The following is a 22125-nucleotide window of genomic DNA, read 5'->3' as shown; positions in this document are numbered from 1 at the left end:
GCCACCCTATGGCACAACGCAAAGTATGGATGTCTATTTGCTATCGCTCTGTGCCTCCGTAACAGTTTTTGTGGCAGCACAAAAAGTGATGGACGGCAACATCTGTTTTTACCCTAAGATAGTTGGGAGCTGGAGAGAACCTAGTAGAACCAAAAAGAAGAGAGCGCCAACCACAAATTCATCGTCAAGGCTGCACAATTGAAACAGAACAAGCTCGTCTTTCCTCTAATGTCAGAATTATTGACAATTAAGCATTTAAGTAACCAAACATGCGGTTCACTATACCAGAAGCCTGAGTTCATTTGAAGTTAGTTCTGGAGAAACATAAGCACTACTTTTGTCTCAGGATTAAAGCAAGTAGGAAAGGAAAAAAAACCAACAACAACAAAAAACTTACATGCAGAAGCAGCACAGCAGCAAGAAATGACTGGCCTTGACAATAGCCAATCTCTTCATCATAGACAGAATAGGCCTGAAAAAAAAAATAGGGAGTTTAAAACAAGCGCTTTCCCTAGAGCAGAACTGTATGAGGACACGGCTGATCGCTCTATTCAGCAGCGCCAAGGGGCTGACAAACGGTTAGTCATGACTCAACTGGCCTTGCAGAAGGAGGTTTAGCTGCCCAGAGATTAACCAAAAACCAAATTGTGGCCTTCAAAACAATCAGTGGTAATGCAGAGACCAGGGTGGTTACTGGGTGCTGGACTCTTTCCAGCTATTTAGTCACACTCATTCTTACATTCCATGTCAGCATCTATAGAGCCCCCATTCCAGTAACATTTTCAACAAGACTCATTTTATATTCCTTGGTATAGAGACGGATTTTAATTTGCCAATTAAAAATCATATGCAGCAGTTTCCCCACAACTGCGTGTTCAGCTGTTCAGTAATTTTGCCTATTTACACCCTTTGGTGAGATAGAGGGAAGGGGAAAAGCCCCTTTTTAAAATGGAACAGACTACAATCAATCCTGTTTTACCTCTCCTGTACTGTACTATAAGATGCTTACCTTCTAAAGCTGATCTAACAAAAGATATCACATTTACCCGACGAACTTTGTCTGCCTACGTTCTAAAACAGTAGCAGGGACTCCTCTTGCACAAGATAGATACCAGGGCAACATGCTCAGCCAGCCCATGTGAAACAGAGCTGCCAGCTGACTCAAGGACACATCTGAAACCCCACTTGAAAAAGAAGAGCCACAGAAACAGCTGCCAATATTCTGTACACAGCCCAGCTGGGCTTTAACACAGATAGACAGCCAGTCATCAAACAGACTTTGGCTGAGAAGAGATAATGAAGGGTACATGACTGAAGAGCATGTTAGAGAGACAATCACTTCAAGCTGCTTACAAGATAAAAACCACATTAAAAGCCCAGAGAGCAATAAGGGAACAAAGACGAATTTAATAACAACCCTGACATCAGGGAAAAGTTGTGAAAGGTTTCACTCCTGTTCTTAACCTCAGTCTTGGGCAGAACTCTCTGGGATATACAGCTGTGAAACGGAGCAGATAAGCCATTAAGCTCAGATTGGTATAATTAAAAGAATGATGTTTACAAAGCATCTCTTTAAGGAAATTTGAGATTTTGGGTGCTATTTCTAATTACCATGTTCAAGCAGGGATTCCATGGCAGAGAAAACCTTTTAATTGGTTACCAAGTCTTGATTTCAATACTAATGAAATGCAGAGACGTTTCCACTCTGCCTAGGACTATCCCCTGTGAAAACCTCATCATATTTAAACAATATTATAAAGGAAGGAATTGATGTGCCAGGAATCTGAGCTTCAGCTTACAAAAACCGTCTCCCGAGGGGTAGAACACATGAAGGGTTTCTAAATGCAGAATCAAAGTGCTGGAAGCTTGAGACACTCTAGTCAAATGAAGTAATTGGATCAAACAGAAAACAGTCATTTTTACCTGCTAATTATCTTCTGCATTTTAATCAGCGACTTAAATGTGTGCCTGTTGCTTTATAATGCTAATGAGGGATGCATAATTATCTTCAGCTTTACAGACACCTAGGTCCTTTCCTAGACCTTTGCTTTCTGTCAGACTAGCTAACTTATATCAAAGTTCCACAAGATCATTAACTGTATTCCAAGAATACGTTTTAAACAAAATGTGGTTTAACTGAGCATCTTCAGGGTTGTCTTTAATTCATAGATGTGATGGACAGAAAATGGTCACCTACACATGCCTTTGATCAAACAACAGCAAAAATACAATACCTATACTGGGCAAAAATATTTGCAGCATTTGCATGTTTAGGGAAACCTAAACATTTTTGTGAGGAACAAGAACTAGATTTTCAGCACCAAATCAGACATTTATTCTTCACCTGCCACCTTCTTTCCTTCAGCATGCTATTAACTGCTCAGATCACACATATTTCTCTTATAAAAGTACAGGTCTAACAAGCACTGGCCAGATACTGCCTCATCTCATGCACCTTAGATCTGGCCAGTAGCTCCTTTGCTCTTTTTGTACTGGACCTCCCTAGATCGATGCATCCTAAGCTTTACTTTAAGCAGCTCTGTTCAACCCCTGCCTTCACATTCCTTTCTTCAGCAGAAACTGTCCATTGTAAGAAGTGAACTGGTGATTGACTTATTCTTATGCATTTCAAAAGTAACAGAAAACTCCAATAAGTTTAGCATGGGAAAAAGAAAAGAAAAAAAATGCAAAGCTGTCAACTGAGTGAGTTCATCTCAGATTCTTGGTCACTGCTTCTCATTGAAGCACAGGCCCCTGGCCACACAAAGCATTGCATCCCTCAGTTGGCATAGTGCTAGGCAAACATAGTTTCTCTCTTTGTCCAGTCTTACCTGTATGCTGGCCACCAAGGACACTAATACCCAATGCAATAGTGGTTTTGGTGTCAGGACTGCAACCAGGTTATTTCATAGAAGCTAGGACAACCGTCAGACCACAACCACTTTTTGATTCAACAGTGCTTATAGAACGGCTAAGCAATAACCCAACACAACAAATTTAAATATACCATGGAGAGATGTTCTCTTTAAGAATTGTTAATCCACCAAGTATCCTGGTCAAAGATTGCTGCCTATGAAGCTGTGAAATACCTTGCATATTTTGTACAAGGAGTCCTGGCCATCTCCCCCCGTATCCTTAAAGTAATCGTGAGCTGGGAACGTGCGATTGATGTCTCGAGTGATAGCACTGTCCTGGGGAGACTCCTGTTGAAAACAAGAGCATGAGAGATTAATGGTACATCAGAAAAAGAGATGCAGGCTTAAAAAAATAAAAAAATAAAAACAGTGTCGGTTACATGTTGGGACCAAGGGTCAACAGAAAAGTAACGTATGCTGCGCACTGCAGGGGAAACAACAAAATGAAGCACTGGCTTGGGGAAAACTGCCCATTACCTGACAACTGTGGATCATGATCTTGTGAGATCTCATATAACACGAGCACATTTGAAGGGCGGTCAATACTTAGCTAGGAGACTGCCCCAGCAGATGTGAAGCGCTGCAGCATGCGGTGGCTATTCTTCAGAAGTGAAATCTTCTCTCTGAAGATGCCCTAACCCAAGTCCCACTAGCCAAATTCCACTTCATTTTTTTCTACATGAAAACTGCCAGTCAAACAAATTTGGGTAACTGCATTTGCTACTCCACCATTTTGGCTGGAGCAGGCAAGCCTAGGGAGACCAGATGAACTGACCTATGCAATCGTATCATGTGTAAGAGCCTAGATCCATGAAGATGAACTTGCTTCTACTCTGTGTGCGGCACAGGCAGGGGATGGCACCTCCTCACACTCCCAAATTTCTATCAGTCTCTCCCCAGAGCAAAGGGATCAGCCCTCCTGGGGTAACTTTGATCTCTGCCAGCTCACCTTGCAAACCGCTGCACTGTAAAGGTTTACGTCACAGCAAACAGTACTGCAAGGAAAGCTGAATATCTTTTGCAAACAAGGAAACAATACAGAAAGAACTCTGAAGTTATGGGGGATTGGCAACTTGTGTATTTCACTGAGTGAAGAGATCATTACAAATGGGTCATAAATTACACAGCTTTGCTCAGTACAGAAAGAGATGGTAAGGACCTATTCCCTCTGCCCACCCCCCCACCCCATTTTTAAAAAGAAACATACACACCCACTGATGAGGGGATTAAGCAAAATGATGGAGAACGAGGTTGGAAATACATTTGCCCAAAGAGAATTCCCAAATTGCCAAATCCTTAGATATGAAGCTTGTCTTGCAATGGAAGCCAACATGACTTGGAAGGCCAGGCAGCTGGCACTGCATAGAGGGAACAAACAAAAAGCACCCACAGCATAAAGGCAGACCAGGTTCTTTGGGTGAATCTGGTATTATTTATTAGACTTCAGCCTCACGAACGGTTTTTAAACTTGAAAGCTTGCTAAGAAAAATGTTTCCAACTATTTAAGTTGGTTTAATAAATGATATCAGATTCACCCAAAGCACCTTGTCTGCCTATGCCCTTAGACCAACACAGCTACAACCTACACCCCAGAGGATAAATGCATCCATCTCAGTTGTGCAATCTAACCATGCACAGCGACTGCATTAGAGAATCACTCACTCAAGCTATCTTCAAAATGCTTTAAAAATGTTTCAACTACACAGTGAGCTATGGACAGTTTTAGTCTCACCCCTGAATCTAGACTGATGGCTCTCATACTGATCTGAAAAACTGCCCACATGGATTTTCAAAATCTCAGAGATTGATTTGAACTTAGATTTTAAAAGTAGGACAGTTGCTAACAGTGCCAAATTTTCTTTTTGAGTATCCTTATGCAAGTTTCTCTTGCTGAAATAACAGGTCAACCAGATGAGAGGACTAAAGTTAAAATGCACTGAAAGAAAGGAAGTGTAACAAGAGGAGCTCCCTGTGGCTTTCCCTGCACACTCGTGTGTACTGTATTTCTGCAGTCTTCTCACCAAAATGAGTAGGCTGCTCCAAAGCTCCAGTGACCTCTCTGCAGCCTGTGGCAAGACACCTCAGCAATTCAATTGCGAATAAAACCAGCTAAATAGATACAGAAAGACTTGTTCTCAGTTGATTTCCCTTTAACTATAATTACCGTCTCACATTTCAGTAGTGGCATGAGGGGCTTCCTAGGCAGCTAGAGAGAATCAAAGATGATCAGAAGACAAGCAGTCAAATTTATTAGGCAACTTGTGCTACTGACAGCTTCAGGAGCTGACATGAGGTAGATTCTGTGGCAGTGACTGGGTGTGCAATTAAAACGCTGGGTCGTCTTCACTTCTACTACGAATCACCATTTCCTGTGCAAGCTGTGTGCATAGGGTGCACTGTGAAGCCACGACAGAATACAGTGCAAGTGTTGTATGCTTCCCAAGAGGATACATAAAGTAACAGTTTTTGCTTGAGACCAAACGCACATCAGGAGCCTTGATTACAAACACGTGGACGTGCTAAGTGTCACATCCATGCCTAGAGTGACAGTATTTAAGGATGCTTGCACCTGGGAGTCTTCATGTGAAGCAGACATATACAATAGGTGGTGTAATCAGCCATACACATAATGCATTAAATCGGAGATTTTACTTGCTCCTTTACTCTGGAAAATGCCATTGGTAACAAATGAGGACACATTTTCATTCTGCGTTTGATCTTCCCTTGTGATTTTAATCCAGATTTAACAGTTTTCTCCATGGCTGGCCACAGACATTTCATTATAAAGGCATTAAACTGCTATTAGAATCAAGTTATTGGGATGTCTTGGCAATGATCAAGTATAGTACGACGATGCTGCAATTTGTTCACAATATATAGCATGTCTAAGAAGTCTATCCCATTATGAAGAAAGCACGAGCAAACACTGCAACACTGAAGTAACTGAAAATAGGAATAAACTTTTTGAAGTTAATGCAAATAAGCAAGCTAATGTAGGCATATGAAACTAAACCTATTGCTCTTATTTGTGTACTAAAGTGTGTGAAGAATCAAGCGATAATAAATAGCTGTTCTGTAAAAACACAGATTCCTTGAAAATGGTCATTGATTCTGGTATCGAACAGATACTGCTTCTGTCTTCAGCGTTGCCGTAGCTTGCTGCAGTGACAGAGCAGTAAGACTGTGGAAGTAAGGCTGGGTCTCAAGAAGGGAACAAGCCTCCCTTTGAAGACGTGTATTAAATACTGGTTTAGAAAATGACGCTAGGACTTTCAAGCAGCAATTTCCTCTGCTGTTAAAGAAGCGGAATCAGACTGAGCTGGACTTTCCCCGGTTCTGCGTGACTGTTCAGCACTTGACTCCTATGTTTTGGTGCAATTCTTCAAGTATCTCTAAAGCTGGTTCCAAGCTGCTGGGACACAGTTTGGGGAGAGAAAAATATATGGAAGTGATAAGGTTTTAAAAATATTTTTCAAAACATGGCTTTGAAAAACGGCTATTAGGATAAACTGCTGCTGTTCCAGCATTGTGTAACCTTTTCTTTACTCCTATTTTTATACCTTGCTGTGAGAATTGGCTCACTGGACAATTTCTCATGCTTTCAGGGCACTGGGAACTGAAGGAAACCCTTCTGAGCACACGCCCTTCACAAACTGGAATTGAAAAATAGAAAGCTAAGAATGACAGGAAGAAAAAGAAAGTAATAAAGAAAAGCAAGTGGAAAACTGCCATGAGAACTGAAGCAAGTATAGTAAAAGATTAAAATTCCCATAACAGCTCAATACATTGACTAACAAAAGGAGAAAAGTTTGGGACCTGGTACAAAACCACTCTCCCTTTTCTTCTGAAATGCATTAATTTATTTTTTTTTAAGCGGATGAGTCAATGATTTCTCAGGCATTTTAAAAACAAAACAATCTACTATGGAAATCAATACCTGATCTAGCAAATTACAGAATGATCTACTGCACACTCTCTCACACAAAAATAAATAAATAAGAGTAAAAATAAAAAAACCCCAGGAAGCTAACTACCATTTTAGTGAATCTATCCACTTCCTGGCTTGTGCTGAGATTTGACAGACACTTTGCTCACGCGTGTCCCTAAAAATCAACCTGTTTGCTAACAAACTAGATCTGGCAGGGAGGCTCCTGGCAGTTGCAAAGGTATATGCATGTAGTTAACAGTTCTGACCAGTGTCCAGAAAACGCAGGGGTGCAACAGGAGGAGCTCCTGCTACAATACAAGCACTCATCGCCTGTAAGGTCTGCTATGCAGAAAGCATGCAGGATGCTGGACGAGCGATAGCTAACCATCTCTTGCATACCTCAGCAGGTCTGGTTTATCCCTCCCAGCGCAAGGAGGAGGGTGTGATTTAAATGAATAAATAGATGGAATAAAAATAAATAAAAGATGCAAGAGGAAAGTGTCATGGGGCAGAGAACACTCCTGATGCCCATTCTGGAAGAGGCCTCCCATCCAGCTGTTTGCACTAGAGGGGGCCAGGGGACGCTGTTGCAAGTCCTCAAGGAGGTATTGTAGGTAAAATATAAGAAGGAAAAGTTAGGAAAGGACCTTTTTATGGGAAGAGAAACTTGGGGTCCTGTGAAAGCTCCACTGATACTAAGGAACACTGAACTCCAGCAGGCCTCCCTGAAGCCCAACGTTCAGTTCTCCCACAGCTTCTTTAAAGACTTTTGGAAGATGCAACAAGCTGATTTGAGGGGAAAGGGGAAGGGAGGCAAGGCAGTCTTTACATATCACATGAGAAGTAACACAGTATAACCTTCAGCAGGACAGGCACCCAGCCCTCTATGACCCCACAATTCATTTAGGAAAAAATCTCCTTCCCACGAACATGGAGGTTTTCAAACGCACAACACCTGAGAAAGTTGAAAGAGAAACGTATACGGAAAGGCAGGTACAAACTAAACAAGCTTGCCTGTACCCAGAACCAGCTGGACTTCAGGAAGGCACATTCTCTCTAACAGACTTAAGAATAACGTGAGTGTTTTTTCAGAGGTTGGTAAGGAAAGTTATACACAGCACTTTCCAGACTGCAAGAATGCAAACTATGTCAAATGACAGAAAACTAAATCTCTCTTTTACTTTGGACTTGAGATCAAACTCTGGAAGCTCATTCACTAGAGTTAAATTACTTAACGTATGCAGTACACCAGGGATTTGACTTGTAAAACTTGTTCAAAGCAATACACCACAGGAACGTTCTGCTACTTGGTAAAAATGTTTATTGTAGAAATACTGTTGCCCTGGAAACTGCTTTTTGGGAAAGGTCTGATCCTGCTGGACTTCCTTACAGGGTGCTATTTCTGATTGGGCACAATAATTAGCAAAGGAGGGAGCACAAATAGTCAACAGACAAATGATACATGAGGTACAGAACTTCAGTTAACCAGAATGATGCAAGAGATACCCAGAGCAGACAGAATCATGATATTAACCCAGACATATTGGAGGGAATCGCCAAGTGAGCAACATCAAGTCACCATGCTTAGATCCCCGCTGCACTGAGTTTGGCACGAAGATCACCACAATGTCGTTTAGTTCCTGGCCTACAACTCTGTCCCCACAGAGGCATGAAAATCAAAACAAGCGCAGGGAGAAGTGCTAGTGACCACTGGGCAAAGAGTTGTTTGGTGGGTTTTTTGGATTGTTTGTTTGTTTGTTTTTTAATTAGGCCAAAGGGAAGCTCGTATATGCCTACCCAGAGCAACACACATACCCCTGATTCAAAGGCTGCCGTGACAACCCGGGACCAACAAGCATCTGTTCTTCCCCAAGTTGACACCACGTTGATCCCACAACCGGAGTTGGAGAACTTCAGGATTTAAAGTTAAAAAATGATAAAAAGGGCAGGAAAAAAATAGTTGGAGACAAAAAAAGCATAGCTGTTAAGGGAGATATCCAGGTATCTGCCCAGTCTTTTATTTTCTTAAGACAACTAAGGTGAAATAAAACAATTTAAAACCAGTAAATGTAACAAATAAATACCAAATGGCAAAATTCTGCATTTAAATGTAATGCTTCAATACTAAAAAGAGAATTGTCATTGAGCATATTGCATATTCTAAATATCCCATATCATGTTCACATTGTACTTTATGTTTTACATTTGCTTAAATTTTTAAACCTCAGTGAAAAACAGATGCAGCGTTCATGATACATTCACTTAAATTTTACATATGCAAGCAGATGGGACCCCAAGTGGTATGTTTGGTTTTTGGGTTTTTTTGTGCGTGGGGGGGTGTCGCTTGCTTTTTTAGATCATGCAAGCAGTTGGAGGGTCAGAGAGATGTTTGTTAAAACTCATTATTAGCCAATATGGGTTATTTAAATTACCCGGACATCTGCTGGGAGGAACAGTCAGCCTCACTAGGGGGGACCAGAAGGGTTTGGGAGAGACCTTGTTTCCCCGAGCGCCCCCTGGCATGACAAGGAATAACAGCCACAAGGTGCTGGAGAGTAGGTTTAGATTAGACATCCATAAGAATATGATTTGAACACAATGGACAAATGCAAAAATACTGCAGCATACCTTGCTGATCTATCAACACAACTATTTTATTTGGTCTCCTTCAGTGGCTCGCTCAAGTTACAATCGCATTAAAAACAGAAAAGCTCCTGTGCCATCTATATTACAGTTATATTTTATTTGTGTTAAGCTATTTTAAAGTGCAAAGTCTGAGTTTCCTTTTGAATCTATTTATCTAAATGCAGACTAAGAATTTGTGGATATTTATTAGTTTCTTGCAATCATACCCACCTGTTCCTTTGGGAAAAAAAGGAGAAAAAAAAAACATTTCCTGTGATGCATATCAAATGTTCAAATACCTCCACCCAAACACCAAAAGTCAAGGTGATGGGAACCAGACACCCCCCACCACCAGCAGCTTGGATTTTCCCTGCTCTCTTAGAAGATTACTAGTCAAAGAGATGTCATGGCTTTTGCAAAGATTTTGTAACACAATCAGACGAAAAAAAGTCTACTACGAAGATGAGGATACCAAGGCCCATAAGCAGTCAGTGGTGTTATACATGCTACTCAGCCTATGTACTAGGCCCATGGCTTGTAGTCAGAATGCACATGTAACAAACATGCAAAGAAAGAGGTAATTTAAATGCCAAATTCCAGCCTTTTGAAAAAGGGAATGAAAAGGGTTAATAGGAGAAATGGCAAACGGGTAACAGTGATGCCATCACACACTGCTGGAAAGAGAGGTTATTTTGGACAGGCCTATACATTATAAATACATCCCAGAATACCAAAATGTTGCTGAATAACTATTTTGCTATGATCGCACTATTAGCAGCACACTCTTAAAACTGGTGCCAAGTTTATCTTGCTGTGTCCAAATTTAGCAGCACTCCCAAGATTCTTTCCTATAAATCACATTCTGGCTTTACATTGTATTCTACATTGAGCATACTCCTAGACTTGTCTTGGACTGCACCACTGCAGGATGCTTTTGTAAGAGAAAATACACCTGTTGCTGAGGATCTTAAGGCATATCATAGTAGCTTTCCAAGTAAGAGACTTGCTAATGAGAAATACTGTGGTCAGGGCACTACAGGAGGCATTTAGAACTAGCATATTCTATACATTTAACTCAAGTGTTTTTCACAAAACTTCACTGAATACTTAACTTAAGTTGAAGTAAATTCAGAATGCGTGAATAGCTGCAATTTGATTTAATGCATCGATATTGTGCATTTTCAGTCCAAATATGGCAATACAGTTTGCAATTCTAAAAATAAAAGCGAATCCCTTGTGATATCCAGCCCTTTAGCTGTGCTTGTTTCCTTTTAGGGCTCAAGTTTCCCACAGGAAAATTATAAAAGAAAAGTTTGGCAAAAATGTCATACATCATGTATGGAGAAAAGTATAAATACAAACTGCATGGTCAAGGTTTTTCTGCCTTTGGCAAGTACACATGAAATAGCCAAATCAGGCAGCGGAGATCAGAGAAGGACTACCCGCCCCTCAAGGACACAACCAAATCCCAGTAAACTAACGCTGCATACAAAGCCACCCAAGACAACACAAAGTCAAAACATGCAAAGTGTCATTTATTTCTTTAATTTATTTTATGAGCCATTCAGACCTTTGAAATAAAGTGTACAAGTGCGTTTAAGAATTAAAAAAATTACACTCTTAACAAGGCTCTGTTGGAACACTACATTAAAGTAGATCAAGAAACGTCAAAAGCAAAACCTCCTATAAAACCATCCATGCAAACTTTGGCTAAAATAATTGCTCCCATAGATACATTATTGAATCCTGAGTATCCTTTCAGAAGAGAAGAAATATCCCACGTCAGAATGATACTCCTTTTAAGATGCCTTTGGTGTGCAATTCTGCACTAAACCTAGTATTCTTGCAACAAAAGAGAGCATTTAAAGTTAGCTAGGTTTTCAGCAAATGCTAAGACTATTTCACATTGTTGATGCATCATCTATACATTGAGAGAACAGGCAATCTTAAGCTGCCATGTCAGTAGTTTGAAATGGTTCAAGAGCCTTTCAATTTTAATCTGTATCAAGATTATATTAAATTCAAAATGAATGGTAGACAAATGCTTAACCAGTGGAACAATTATTGAAATTTGTGCAGTCTTCTTAGGAAGGAAAATGTTGGTAACAGATTTAGCAAAAGAGTCTCGAGAATTCTAAGAACCACAGCAACATTTTAAAATTGCATGTGCTACAAACTTCTAATGTGAAGTGTGCGACTAGAATTACTTCCATGTTCATTTAGCAGCATATACGTATATATACACTGATAAACTAACAGGATGACAGAGATGCATTACACAGCTGCAACACAGAGCATCTCAAAGTGAAAAATACATTTGTTTTTGGGCTCTCTCAGTAGCCCATAGCAAAACTCACTTTTGGAAATAATTATGTAAGGAATTAGGATCAAATAGTTTACATACCTCAGTTTATTCTATTTTCATTTAATATTTGAAAGTATTTGTAAGTATTATTTTAAATCAGTAACATTTGTAGCTTTGGCTAAATCACAAGCTTTTCTATTATTAGTCCTAACTGAAAAGTCAGCTACAGAATGCCTGTTAAAATAATGGGGTAGAAGTGGTCTTAGTACTTATTTTAAAACAGCTTTAAACTTGGCACAAACAAACTTTTATAGCCGCTACAGCTCTTCAGCTGTCTCCATAGATATCAAAATGTCCCCCTTCCAGTACACAAAATAGGACAAATCCACCAAAAAGAATTAAGAACATTTAAGGAGTCAAGACTGACAGTATAATGTGTCTACACTGAATCTCTCTCTCACACACATACAACACACAAGCTTCTGCATTGGCCCACCATTCATCTATTTTTTCCGCTACCTTAAGGTTTGAGCTGCTTTGGTGGATCGTTTCTTTCATGGCTCTTCATGTCACAGGCACCACAGATGCTCTCACTCACTCCTACCCTTCCTCCTTGAATTTTTCCCACACCAAAAAGTATGTAAAATATCACACACACACATACCAGTGTATTCTAATTGGCCTCACTATTGACTCCCCAAAAAGGAATGTCAGATGTGATAATTTTTTGAAACGCCATCACCTGTCCCCTGAGAACCGGACTGAGACCCAAACAAAATTCCTCAAAAAACAGGGAATGTATTCCAGATGGCAATTCTCCCCCAAAGAGACTGAAGGTATCTCATTAGTGGCTGCTGCCTCACTCACTGCTATGCAAGAGGGAAGCATGCAAGCCACCAGAAAAAAAGAAGTATCCTTTACAATAAGATTGCTCTACTGTGTTTTGCTCAAAAACACAACCTGAACGAACACACATGCAAAAGCTTGGGCTGTAACCAGAAACTGTGTGTGAAAAAGACACGAATGACTGGTGAAACCGTGGAGCTCCCCCAAAAAAGATACAACCCTAGTGTCAAGAGCAGCAGGAAAAGCCCAACGTGAGCTTTCAAATGCCGATGTCCATCCTGCTGCATTCTCTACTGGAATGAAGCAATGGAGTCACGCTTACCTGCTAGAACGACGACAGGACCGGGGTCTCACAGGTTACACAGGGAAGGGGCCTTACCAGTACAGTGGCTTTCAGAAGGGCAGGTTGTACAGTGCTTTTAAAATCAGAGTTTTGCAATGGCAGCATAGAGATATTTTTTCAGATCCTTTCACCCCATTCAAAACTGAGGGTAATGACCACACTGCTTGTTACCTAAAAGGATCAACTGTGCTGCGACTTCCAGTGAGCCCACTTCACCTTCTGAAATGATACAGCAATTTATACCCCCCTCCAAAAAAGCCATATCCCACCAAACTGGCAAGGGCAGGATGATAAATATTTCCTAAAGGTTTCCACTGACCAGAACCTAACTTTTTTTTCCTTGTGCACTAAACATCAATTCCATTGATAACTGCTACAGAAAACATTTTAACAGGTGTTTTACAAAATATTTTTACTAGCCTGCAACGTAAAGATCCTTTCACATTTTGGTACTCTCATACCCTCATGAAATGAGCAACTTTAACGTCAGCTAAAAAAATCAAAGCCTTACATTATAGTCAAATAGTCAAAAATTTCACACAGAAAAATCACTAGCACTATAAATATACCAAAGCCACTCTAGCACAAAGTTTATTTATATTTCCTCTGACAAATCTCTCTATATTCTTGCCAGCATACTAAAAAGTTGGTCCCACTAATCTAATTATTGATTTTCATGGATTCATTCTAGAGGAGTTGAAATCCCAGAAGAAAAATTGTTTTCCATTTTCAGTAGAAGTAATGACTTGTTTTGAACAAACATTTGTTTCTTATTCATACCATGAGATCTTTGCCACATTTCAAAAGGACCAATCCTTGCATGGATGTATGTATCCATGTGTTCATTTCATCTTTACAGGGATTTTACATTATTTGCATTTATATAGCCCTTTTCATCTAAGATTTCTCAATGTTCTTTTAACTAGAGCCTCAACCTCCTCCTATTTACTACAAAAGTATTATCCTTGTCTTACAAAATACAAAAAGTGGTAAAAAAAAGAAGAGAAGTCAAAGAGAGCTGGAAGTCCAGATTCACTTTGCCACCTCTACTCTTGAACAGCACTTTCACATTACAAATAGGTACCTTCCTGAAAAGGGAAGACTGATATGCATTAAGTCTTAAAGTTAGTTATGATCAGGATCTTCACCTATTTTCGGCATCTATCAGATGCCAGGTAAAACATGACAGCAATGTGCATCTTTTTAGAAAAACTGTTTTCAAGGAACAAAGACACTAATTAAAACATGCTCACCTGCAAGAACACTAGAAATTGCAGCCTCAATAAAACAACAGGCCACTCAGTGCAAGACAGCTGCCTATCAAGGTCTGTCTAGAAGCAACAGACCCCTGGGAAGCTGTAACTTCCTAGCCCTGCTCAGCGTCTGACATCCTGTTTAGTATTCCTGACATTTCTCTTCACATTCTCAGACCAAGACGGTCAAGACTCTAACAAAGTGTCTGGTCTAAACAGATTGTCTAAATACTGATTTTTTTTTTTTTTTTTTGTCACTTAAACTAACAGAGGCTAACAAAGAACACCAGTCTAAGGTAGCAAATAGAAGCCCCAGTAAGAGATCAGTTGGGTACTCGCAACCAGATTACAATGTTAACACTGTCGTTCGGTTTGAACCCTCTGTAAACTGAATTTTTAAGTACTGATTCTAGGGCTGAAATCTGCAGACGTCTTCAAATGCACACCGATAAAAACGTTTCCATATACAACTATCATTAAACACAAACAACAGTGCAGACACAAACCATAACTTGCCTTACATTCAGCAATACTTCATTCTGAACACTTCAAACACAGCCCCACAGTCCTGGGGGCCAGCATGCGTCCCTCGTGGCAGAAGAGTTCAAAACCGATCTGGGAACCTGTCAAGCCAAAAGGGAACAAAGCCAGGGTTTTGGAAGAAGTTGCTTCAGTGGACAAAGGGGAAGGAACAAACATTTAAACACCGAATGGAGTAAAACAGCCACATGGCTGCTGACATAAGCCACCTCACAGGTGGGCACACAAAGGCTTGCACTTGTCACAGAAAACGGCAGACGTTAGCAGGAAACAGATGTGCTAAATCCACTGGCTCCCCTGGAGCACAGTATCCAACCGCTTCAACCATTTTACTGCAGCACAGGAAATGTTAACACCCTATGTAAGGTCACACCGAGTCAGGAACGGACCCTGGACCACCTGACTGCCTACCAAAGTGCTTTAATCCTAAAACCATCCTTCAGAGTTGTACCAAACCTCCTACCACACAGGAGCCTACACAGGGACCAGGTCTTGTTGGAAGCAGCCTCTGAAACTCGATGGCCCAAGGAGCCCATCAGCCATGACCAACCCTGAGGTACCATACCCACCGTTCAGTCTAATCTATTGAAAATCTTGTGACCTATTGTTAGAACAATCAGAGGTCCCGGAGGTGAATTCCAGGTTGCAATATACTTGACTGGTTTTCCCGAGGTCCTAGCAGCGCCCGGAATACAAGCCAAGCTGTGCAATGGCTGCACCTTAGCATTTTGCTGCATTTCTGAGCAGACACTGTTTAGTGACGATGTGTGTGAGGAAAGAACAATGAGTTACAGTGATAGGCACAGAAACTAGTTTTACGCTGAAAATAAAAAGAGGGTAGCACTCAAGTGTTTGTGCTCCCCTTCTTGCAAACCCATGGTTCTGACTCTAGAAACCTCTGCAAAAAACAGCACTGCAAACTCTTCATGCAAAACTTTCATTTCATAGAATCACAGAAAGGTTGGAAGGAAAGGGAACTCACTAGGTCATCTAGTCCAACCACCTGCTCAAGGCAGCATCATCCCTATCCAAAATACCCTACAGCACTGTCTAAATTGTTTTTACAACTGCACAAACAACCCTCATCCACGACTATCAGGCATGGTACCCAAAAACATCAAGAATACCATAAGTTGTTACTTAAGTTAGCTTGGTTTCTCTGTGCCCCCTTAAAATTGGTTCAAGCTCTCTCCTTGTTCCAACACTAAAAAAGAAATGGCTTCAACACCTTCATGCTTTAAGGAAATGTTCATACTTCCCTATACAGGATAGGATACTACTCTTTAAATCAACTCAAATTAAGCCACTTGATTTTTTTTCTAACTATATCACACTGAGACGATGTAAATCTAACTAGAAATCATGTGCTACCACCAGTTTAGATCAGAATTAGTGGACTAAACTTTAAATACTGCTTTTATTTAAAATGCAAGACTGAAAGGGTCTCTTGCTCAATTTTTCAAAGCTCCTACAGGTCAAAAAAAGAAAGTCTATATATTGAAAATGAAGGTCCTGCCCTAATCATACAAATGAAGGTTGTACCCCCCACAAAATCAGGAACAAAACACTTCAAGTATCATTTCCAAACAAAAATAACTTCATATTTTCCATATGTTAAAAAATTATTGTGAGCTTTTTATAGGCAGAACAAAATTTGGGAGAACAAAAGCCTCAAAAAAGGTTGGCAAGCCCAGACATAGGCTTTCAAGGGTGGAGTTTCAGAAGCACAAGCCCCATAAAACTTCAGCCTGTAAATCCTGAGGTGGAGGACTGCCTACCTGAAATCAAGAACCATCCCAACACATGGATCCCAAGGCACCATCCAATGGTGTTTCCATCTGCTAATACTGCAAGGAATATTTGCTCATCAGTTTTGTTCACGGAGTTTGGTCTTGGGCTACGAATGTTTATTAGAGCTCAGCTCAGTTGCATTTAAGTGCAAGGCTGCTTCTTAGCAAGTAAAATCTCTAGGTGAGAAGAGCAACAATGGTCCAGGGTTGGCTTGGAAAGTCCTGTTTCATTTCTCTGGGCCATCACAGGCTTCCTGCCTCACTGAGTTTCTTTGTGCCTCACCCTCATTCTGCCTCCTTCCCTTGCAGGAGTCTTAGGACAATATTAAAAGGACTGTTCTTCAACACTCAACTACTGCAGTAGATACGAACTGTGTAAGGACCTAAGGAAGGCGGAAATCTGAAATTCTACTGACAATTCAGGACCTGAGCAAAACCATCCAGCAAATTAAGACTACAAAAGAAGGAAGCAAAGAATTAGCTACATGTGAAAGACAGTATACAACAGCAAATCTTTTTTACCACACCCAGAAAGGAAGTCACCATGTCATGAAAAATGGTTACTTGACTTGAGATTATGAAATGAACAGTTAAAACACATTCTCCCAAACTATTAAAAAGCAGCTATATACTGCAAGCTTCAACTTTCAATAACTTTGTACGAAGGTTTTGTTTTTGGACTCGAGAATTCGATGAGTTACATAAATCATGTTCCTTTCCGAAGAGATGTGTGTGTGAAAATCCTTTCCCAGGGAACTCAGAAGTGCCAGTGAATTCCATATGGGAAATTAAAGCCTCTCCCAGCTGAATCTGAAAGCAAGGCAGATAACTGCAGAAAGTAGTTAAAATGAAAACAAGTCCACTCCATCATTTAAAGCTCATGGCAAGTACCAAGACTCATTTTTACTTAACGACACAATCTCATAACTATGTTCCCTTGGCTATCACGTTTAAAAGCAATGCTCATAGTCGTAACTTACCATTTTCTCTAATGCTAGACATACTTGAAATGTTATAGCAAGAGCAGGACTCAATTTTCAAACTTGCAATGCTGGATATGATCTGGGAAGTCTAGTGTGTAACAATTCATAACATTATTACCTCTGACAATCCCTGAAAAAGACTACTATGCCTCGTTTCAATACAGGACAAAGTCAAATGGACCCCTGACAAAACAAGGTAAGAGGGGCCAAAACTACTTCTTCAACACTTGGGCCCAAGCACAGGAAGCCAGATTCATCCCAAATGTGACCTCACGGAAGTGAATGCGAATCCAGTGGAATTTTTCTTTTTAATGCTGCATATCCCTAGCCTACTCCTACACTTTAATATCAAATAGAAGCTCTTACAAAAACCTTGCTAAAGCATGATATGCAATTCAAAAAATAATTTTGCTTCCTAGCACTATTCAGAGAAGCCTGCAGAGGCTCCTTTTGGAAGCACCTGTAAAAAATGTGGAGTTGTAAATTAAGCTGGGATGCACCTCTTTCTTTTGTTCTCCCTCACCCCTACAAAGAGTGCCAGGGTTTCCCACTTCCCTCTCATGAAAGGCAGCTTAACTGATGACAATTCTGAGATGGCATCAAGGTGACAGTTTCACTGGATATGGAAATGGAAAGACAAAGGCCTAGCTTTAGTAAATGCTCTGCAACCCAGTCTCACAGCTGGGAGCGACTACAGCTGCAATGGCTTCATCCAGCCATCAGTGCAATGCTGGCTTGGGCAGCCATTCCCCAAATGTTTTACAAAATAGCTAGGCTGATAAAGTACTGTTTTCTGACCCCGACTCTGGGATCGCTAGATAAAAATAGCCTCTGCTCCAGGCTGAGTTCATTACATGTGTCAGCATTCAGGCTCCGCATTTACCTTTGATAAGTTCCCATTTTCTCAAACATACTGACTCTCACCTGACTCCTGCAACCAAGTTTGTCCTCAGATCTCCACCGACACCAAAAGCCTGAATGGGATGGATTGTAGGACCCAGCAGGCAATTCGTTTCTGACTTATCTTGCAATCAAATGCTATTTTAATGCTCAGACGCATCTCCTCAAATGCCAAAGCTCAGAATCGCAGAAAAGCCTGGGTGTTTTGCACGAGTGGGTGTTCCACAAATGCCGAGCCTAAATGCTAAATATTTATGACCAAAACCTATACATCACCCCCTAGTCCCCCCATCAATGCTGACAGAACAGATGAGAATGATTAGCCAGCTCGTCTGCTACAAATACTGTCGTTCAGAAATGACTCACTTCTCCCTTACATTTTCCCCTACTTTGTCATGTTAACTATAATCTTTAACACTAACACTCGATTGAAAGTTCCTTGAGGTAGAGACAGTCTTTGATGTACGCCTGCACACTGCTGAGCAAAACAGGGCTCTGACCCCTAAGCAATGCCACAACACAAATAATAAAAGTGGTTAATAAATAATAATACGGCTGAAATGGCACTGGGACTAGGACAGTCGTTGTGCTTATGTTTCGGAAGAACTACAGGAGGAAATTATCTTTACAAGTTTCCATTAAGTATGGCAAAGTATGGGAGAAAACCAACACTATCTATTTTGTAATACACACGGTGGATTTTCCTTTACCCCGGAGAGCAATCCCAGGTTTCAGCAGCATTTTGTTACTTGTTTCCCCTAGGTTTCCTTCATCCCACTGTGAAATGACAATGTGCACAGACCGGAAACATTATGATGCATGAAAAACCCAACACAGTCCTTCAGAAATTGCTCCTATTACATGTGAAGACTGGACGCACGTGGACAAGCAGCGAGTTGCAGACCAGTTCTGGTATGTATTCCCACTCCTTTTGAGGGCAACAAGGAAGCACATCTCTGTGCCAAAGACACCATGAGCTAGAAAGGATAATCCACAGACCAACTCCTTATTATAAGAATATGTTTTCCAAACTCTTTTCCTACCCAAGATGACATGACATGCTTCCATCAAAAGATACGGATATTTTTCAAGAAGACGAATTTATTGAGGGCCATACTGAATTCTTCACGGCATTACAGTATAGAAACATATTTAATCTAAACCAGATTTTTAAAACTGTGGTCAACGAGACACTAAGTCTCAGATACTGGACTCTGTTTGACCGGTTTATGATAGATGCTTGCCAAAAGGATTTAGCTCCTGCTATATTCAAGCTATCTTTAATCCCATGGAGCCTAAGGAAAAAAATGCCTGTTTTAGTTTCATCTGCTCATCCATAACTCAAATGCTGTAATTAAATTTACAACCTAGTTCCCTTAGCTGTTTAAGAGACTATTATTTTCTTTCATTTTACCCCTAAGTTCTAGTATGCAGAGTGTCAAAGAATTGCGATTAAAAAAAAATCCAACATGTTATTTTTAAAGTTGTTCTTGAGAAATTCCACAGACAAAAAATGTGACATTTCTCCGCTGTTTTAAGAATAACATTCACATATGGGCATCATCCTCAAACCACTGCCACAACTTTGTTGCCCCAAAACAGTAAATACTTTGTCTCATCTTATAAAAATCCATTTTTATTAAAATGCTGAATTTGGCCTGTTCCAAGTTCTTTCTTGCTATTTCATGAACAACAAGGAAGATGCAAAATACTGTACTCCAATCACAGACAAAACATTCTACTGGTGAAATGGGGCATAGAAACCAGATCGGTTTGCAGGTACGTATGACCGCTTTGATCACATTGCTTCATTCAAGGCTCATTACAAGTTTAAGTTACTGATAAGAATGCTCACATTATTCACTGTTTCAACTCGGAGTAGAGCTGAAAGACAAATCATTTGGCCCCTTGCATTAGGACACTGGAACACAAAGCATCAATAAACTTTGGCACGTTCAAAAAAAAAAAAAAAAAAGAAAAAGAAAAAGAAAAAGAAAAAAAAAAATCCCTGTAATGCACCATTTCACCGTGACATTTCCACTGGAGACGTATCATTTACATGTGAAACATGAATCTCGAAACAACCTAGTAAAGCTGTAAGAAAAGGAGCTTTTGCTGAAGCTCCCATACACCCACTACATTGTCAAGCCAGCTGGAAAAGTAAGTGTCAAGATACAGCTTTATTCTTAAAAATGAAGATGGAGGTGGAACCCCACCGCCCCTTTCACTGCACTCAAAATTTAAAGAGAAACCGCGAGAACATGCGCTCCTGATTCTTCTGCGCTAACTGCCTCGCTCAGAAACTCTTGTTTGGGAGTTTTTTTTGCAAATCTGGACCTCTTAAAAACGCACGCTGTGGTACAGGAGGGATGCTGCCATTTACAGGGCTGTCCCTGCATTCCCCAGTCAGCCACATGCTTCTTAGACGTGGCATCCACTGGAAGGCCTTTTGCCCCGAGAGGTAAAGGAGTCCTTTGTTAACCTATGCCTTGCACAAGAGGCGCACACTGCCCCCGAGAGCCGTTTGAGCCCCTTTTGAAAGACGCTGTTGGAGAGACTGTAAATGACACAATTGCAGAAACTGTTGCTAATGGCAAGCCAAGTGGTCAAGAAGGAAGCGACATGGTTCCTATAGACGCGAGAGCTCTCCAGCAGGAAATAAATGATGTAGGGCAACCAGAGGATGTAGAAGACGCTGGTGATACGGAAGAGGACCATGGCATAGCGTTTTTCCGGGCAGGACTGCGCCTCCCCGGCCTCCCCTTCCTGGGGGCTGAAGCGCACGCGTCTCTCGTTGATCTCCTTGGTGTGCTGCTGGCAGATGCGGAAGATGTTGAAGTAAGTGAAGCAGATGATGCAAGCGGCCGGGGCGTAGAGCATCAGCACGATGAAAAGCGTGAAATACGGATCCGTTTCCCAGAAGTCAGCACACCACTGAAACACGTCCCCGTGATAGCCAGGCTTTCCCCACTGGAAGGAGGGCAAGAAGACGAGGCAGGAGTACAGCCAGATGGTCAGGATGCAGACGCGGAGCCTCCAGGGAGTGACCAGGGTGTTGTAGGTCAGCGGCTTGGTGATGGCCGTGTACCTGTCTATGCTAATGCAAGCCAGCGAGGCCATGGAGACACTCTTGAGCACGGACACCACGTAGCCGAAGACCTGGCAGATCAAGGGTTCCCAGGGAACAATGGGGTAGTGCAGCAAGGACAAAGAAGGCACCAGACAGCTGACGCCCACCAGGAGGTCGGCGTAGGCCATGGTCTGGATGAAGTACCTGGTGGTGTGGTGGTTCAGCAGAGGCGCACAGTGGAAGACGAAGATCACCACAACGTTGCCCGAAATGATCAGAGCCGTGAGGAAGACGATGATGATCGCTTCCAGGAGGCAGACGTTCACCGTCTCCGCGTAGCCCAGGGCCAGCAGGCAGAAGGGCCGGCCGCTCTGGTTGCCAGCCGCCGAGGAGGAGTTCATCTTGAGCCGGGCGGCTTTCACGCTCCCGCCAGCTGCCTGGCTGTCATTGCGGCGCGGCGGGGTCCCCAGGGCGGCTCCGGCTGCCGCTGCTGTGCATTGTCTGCCCCGCCGGTCCCCGGCTCCGCGGCCGTGCCAGCAGCTGCAGGGCAGAGGGAGAGGGCTGGCAGGAGCGGGCAGCTCGGCGGCCAGCGTTTTACAGCATCCCCCGCCGCCGCCCCCCCACCGC

At 41.6% G+C, this 22125-nt stretch overlaps 2 protein-coding genes across 3 annotated transcripts in view; both read right to left on the bottom strand.

Annotated features, from left to right (window-relative positions):
• RABGAP1 (RAB GTPase activating protein 1) overlaps positions 1 to 22125 on the bottom strand; it is a 91284-nt gene that overhangs the window by 22330 nt on the left and 46829 nt on the right. For both annotated transcript variants that reach the window (XM_019541001.1, XM_019541000.1), the window contains 2 exons: positions 3090 to 3203; positions 398 to 472 (listed from right to left, as the gene is read on the bottom strand). In XM_019541001.1, coding sequence (XP_019396546.1) covers positions 398 to 472; positions 3090 to 3203 — 189 coding nt within the window. The remainder of the gene's footprint in view (positions 1 to 397; positions 473 to 3089; positions 3204 to 22125) is intronic.
• Positions 10998 to 22092, bottom strand: GPR21 (G protein-coupled receptor 21). Its single transcript, XM_019541007.1, has one exon. It carries the CDS (start codon positions 21897 to 21899, stop codon positions 20850 to 20852), a length of 1050 nt encoding a protein of 349 aa, XP_019396552.1. The 5' UTR covers positions 21900 to 22092; the 3' UTR covers positions 10998 to 20849.

Source organism: Crocodylus porosus, unplaced genomic scaffold, assembly GCF_001723895.1.
Source record: "Crocodylus porosus isolate Cpor-Errol unplaced genomic scaffold, CroPor_comp1, whole genome shotgun sequence".
Classification (NCBI taxonomy): domain Eukaryota; kingdom Metazoa; phylum Chordata; order Crocodylia; family Crocodylidae; genus Crocodylus; species Crocodylus porosus.
The sequence above is the reverse complement of the archived record's forward strand: the minus strand, read 5'-3'. Positions and strand labels throughout refer to the sequence as shown.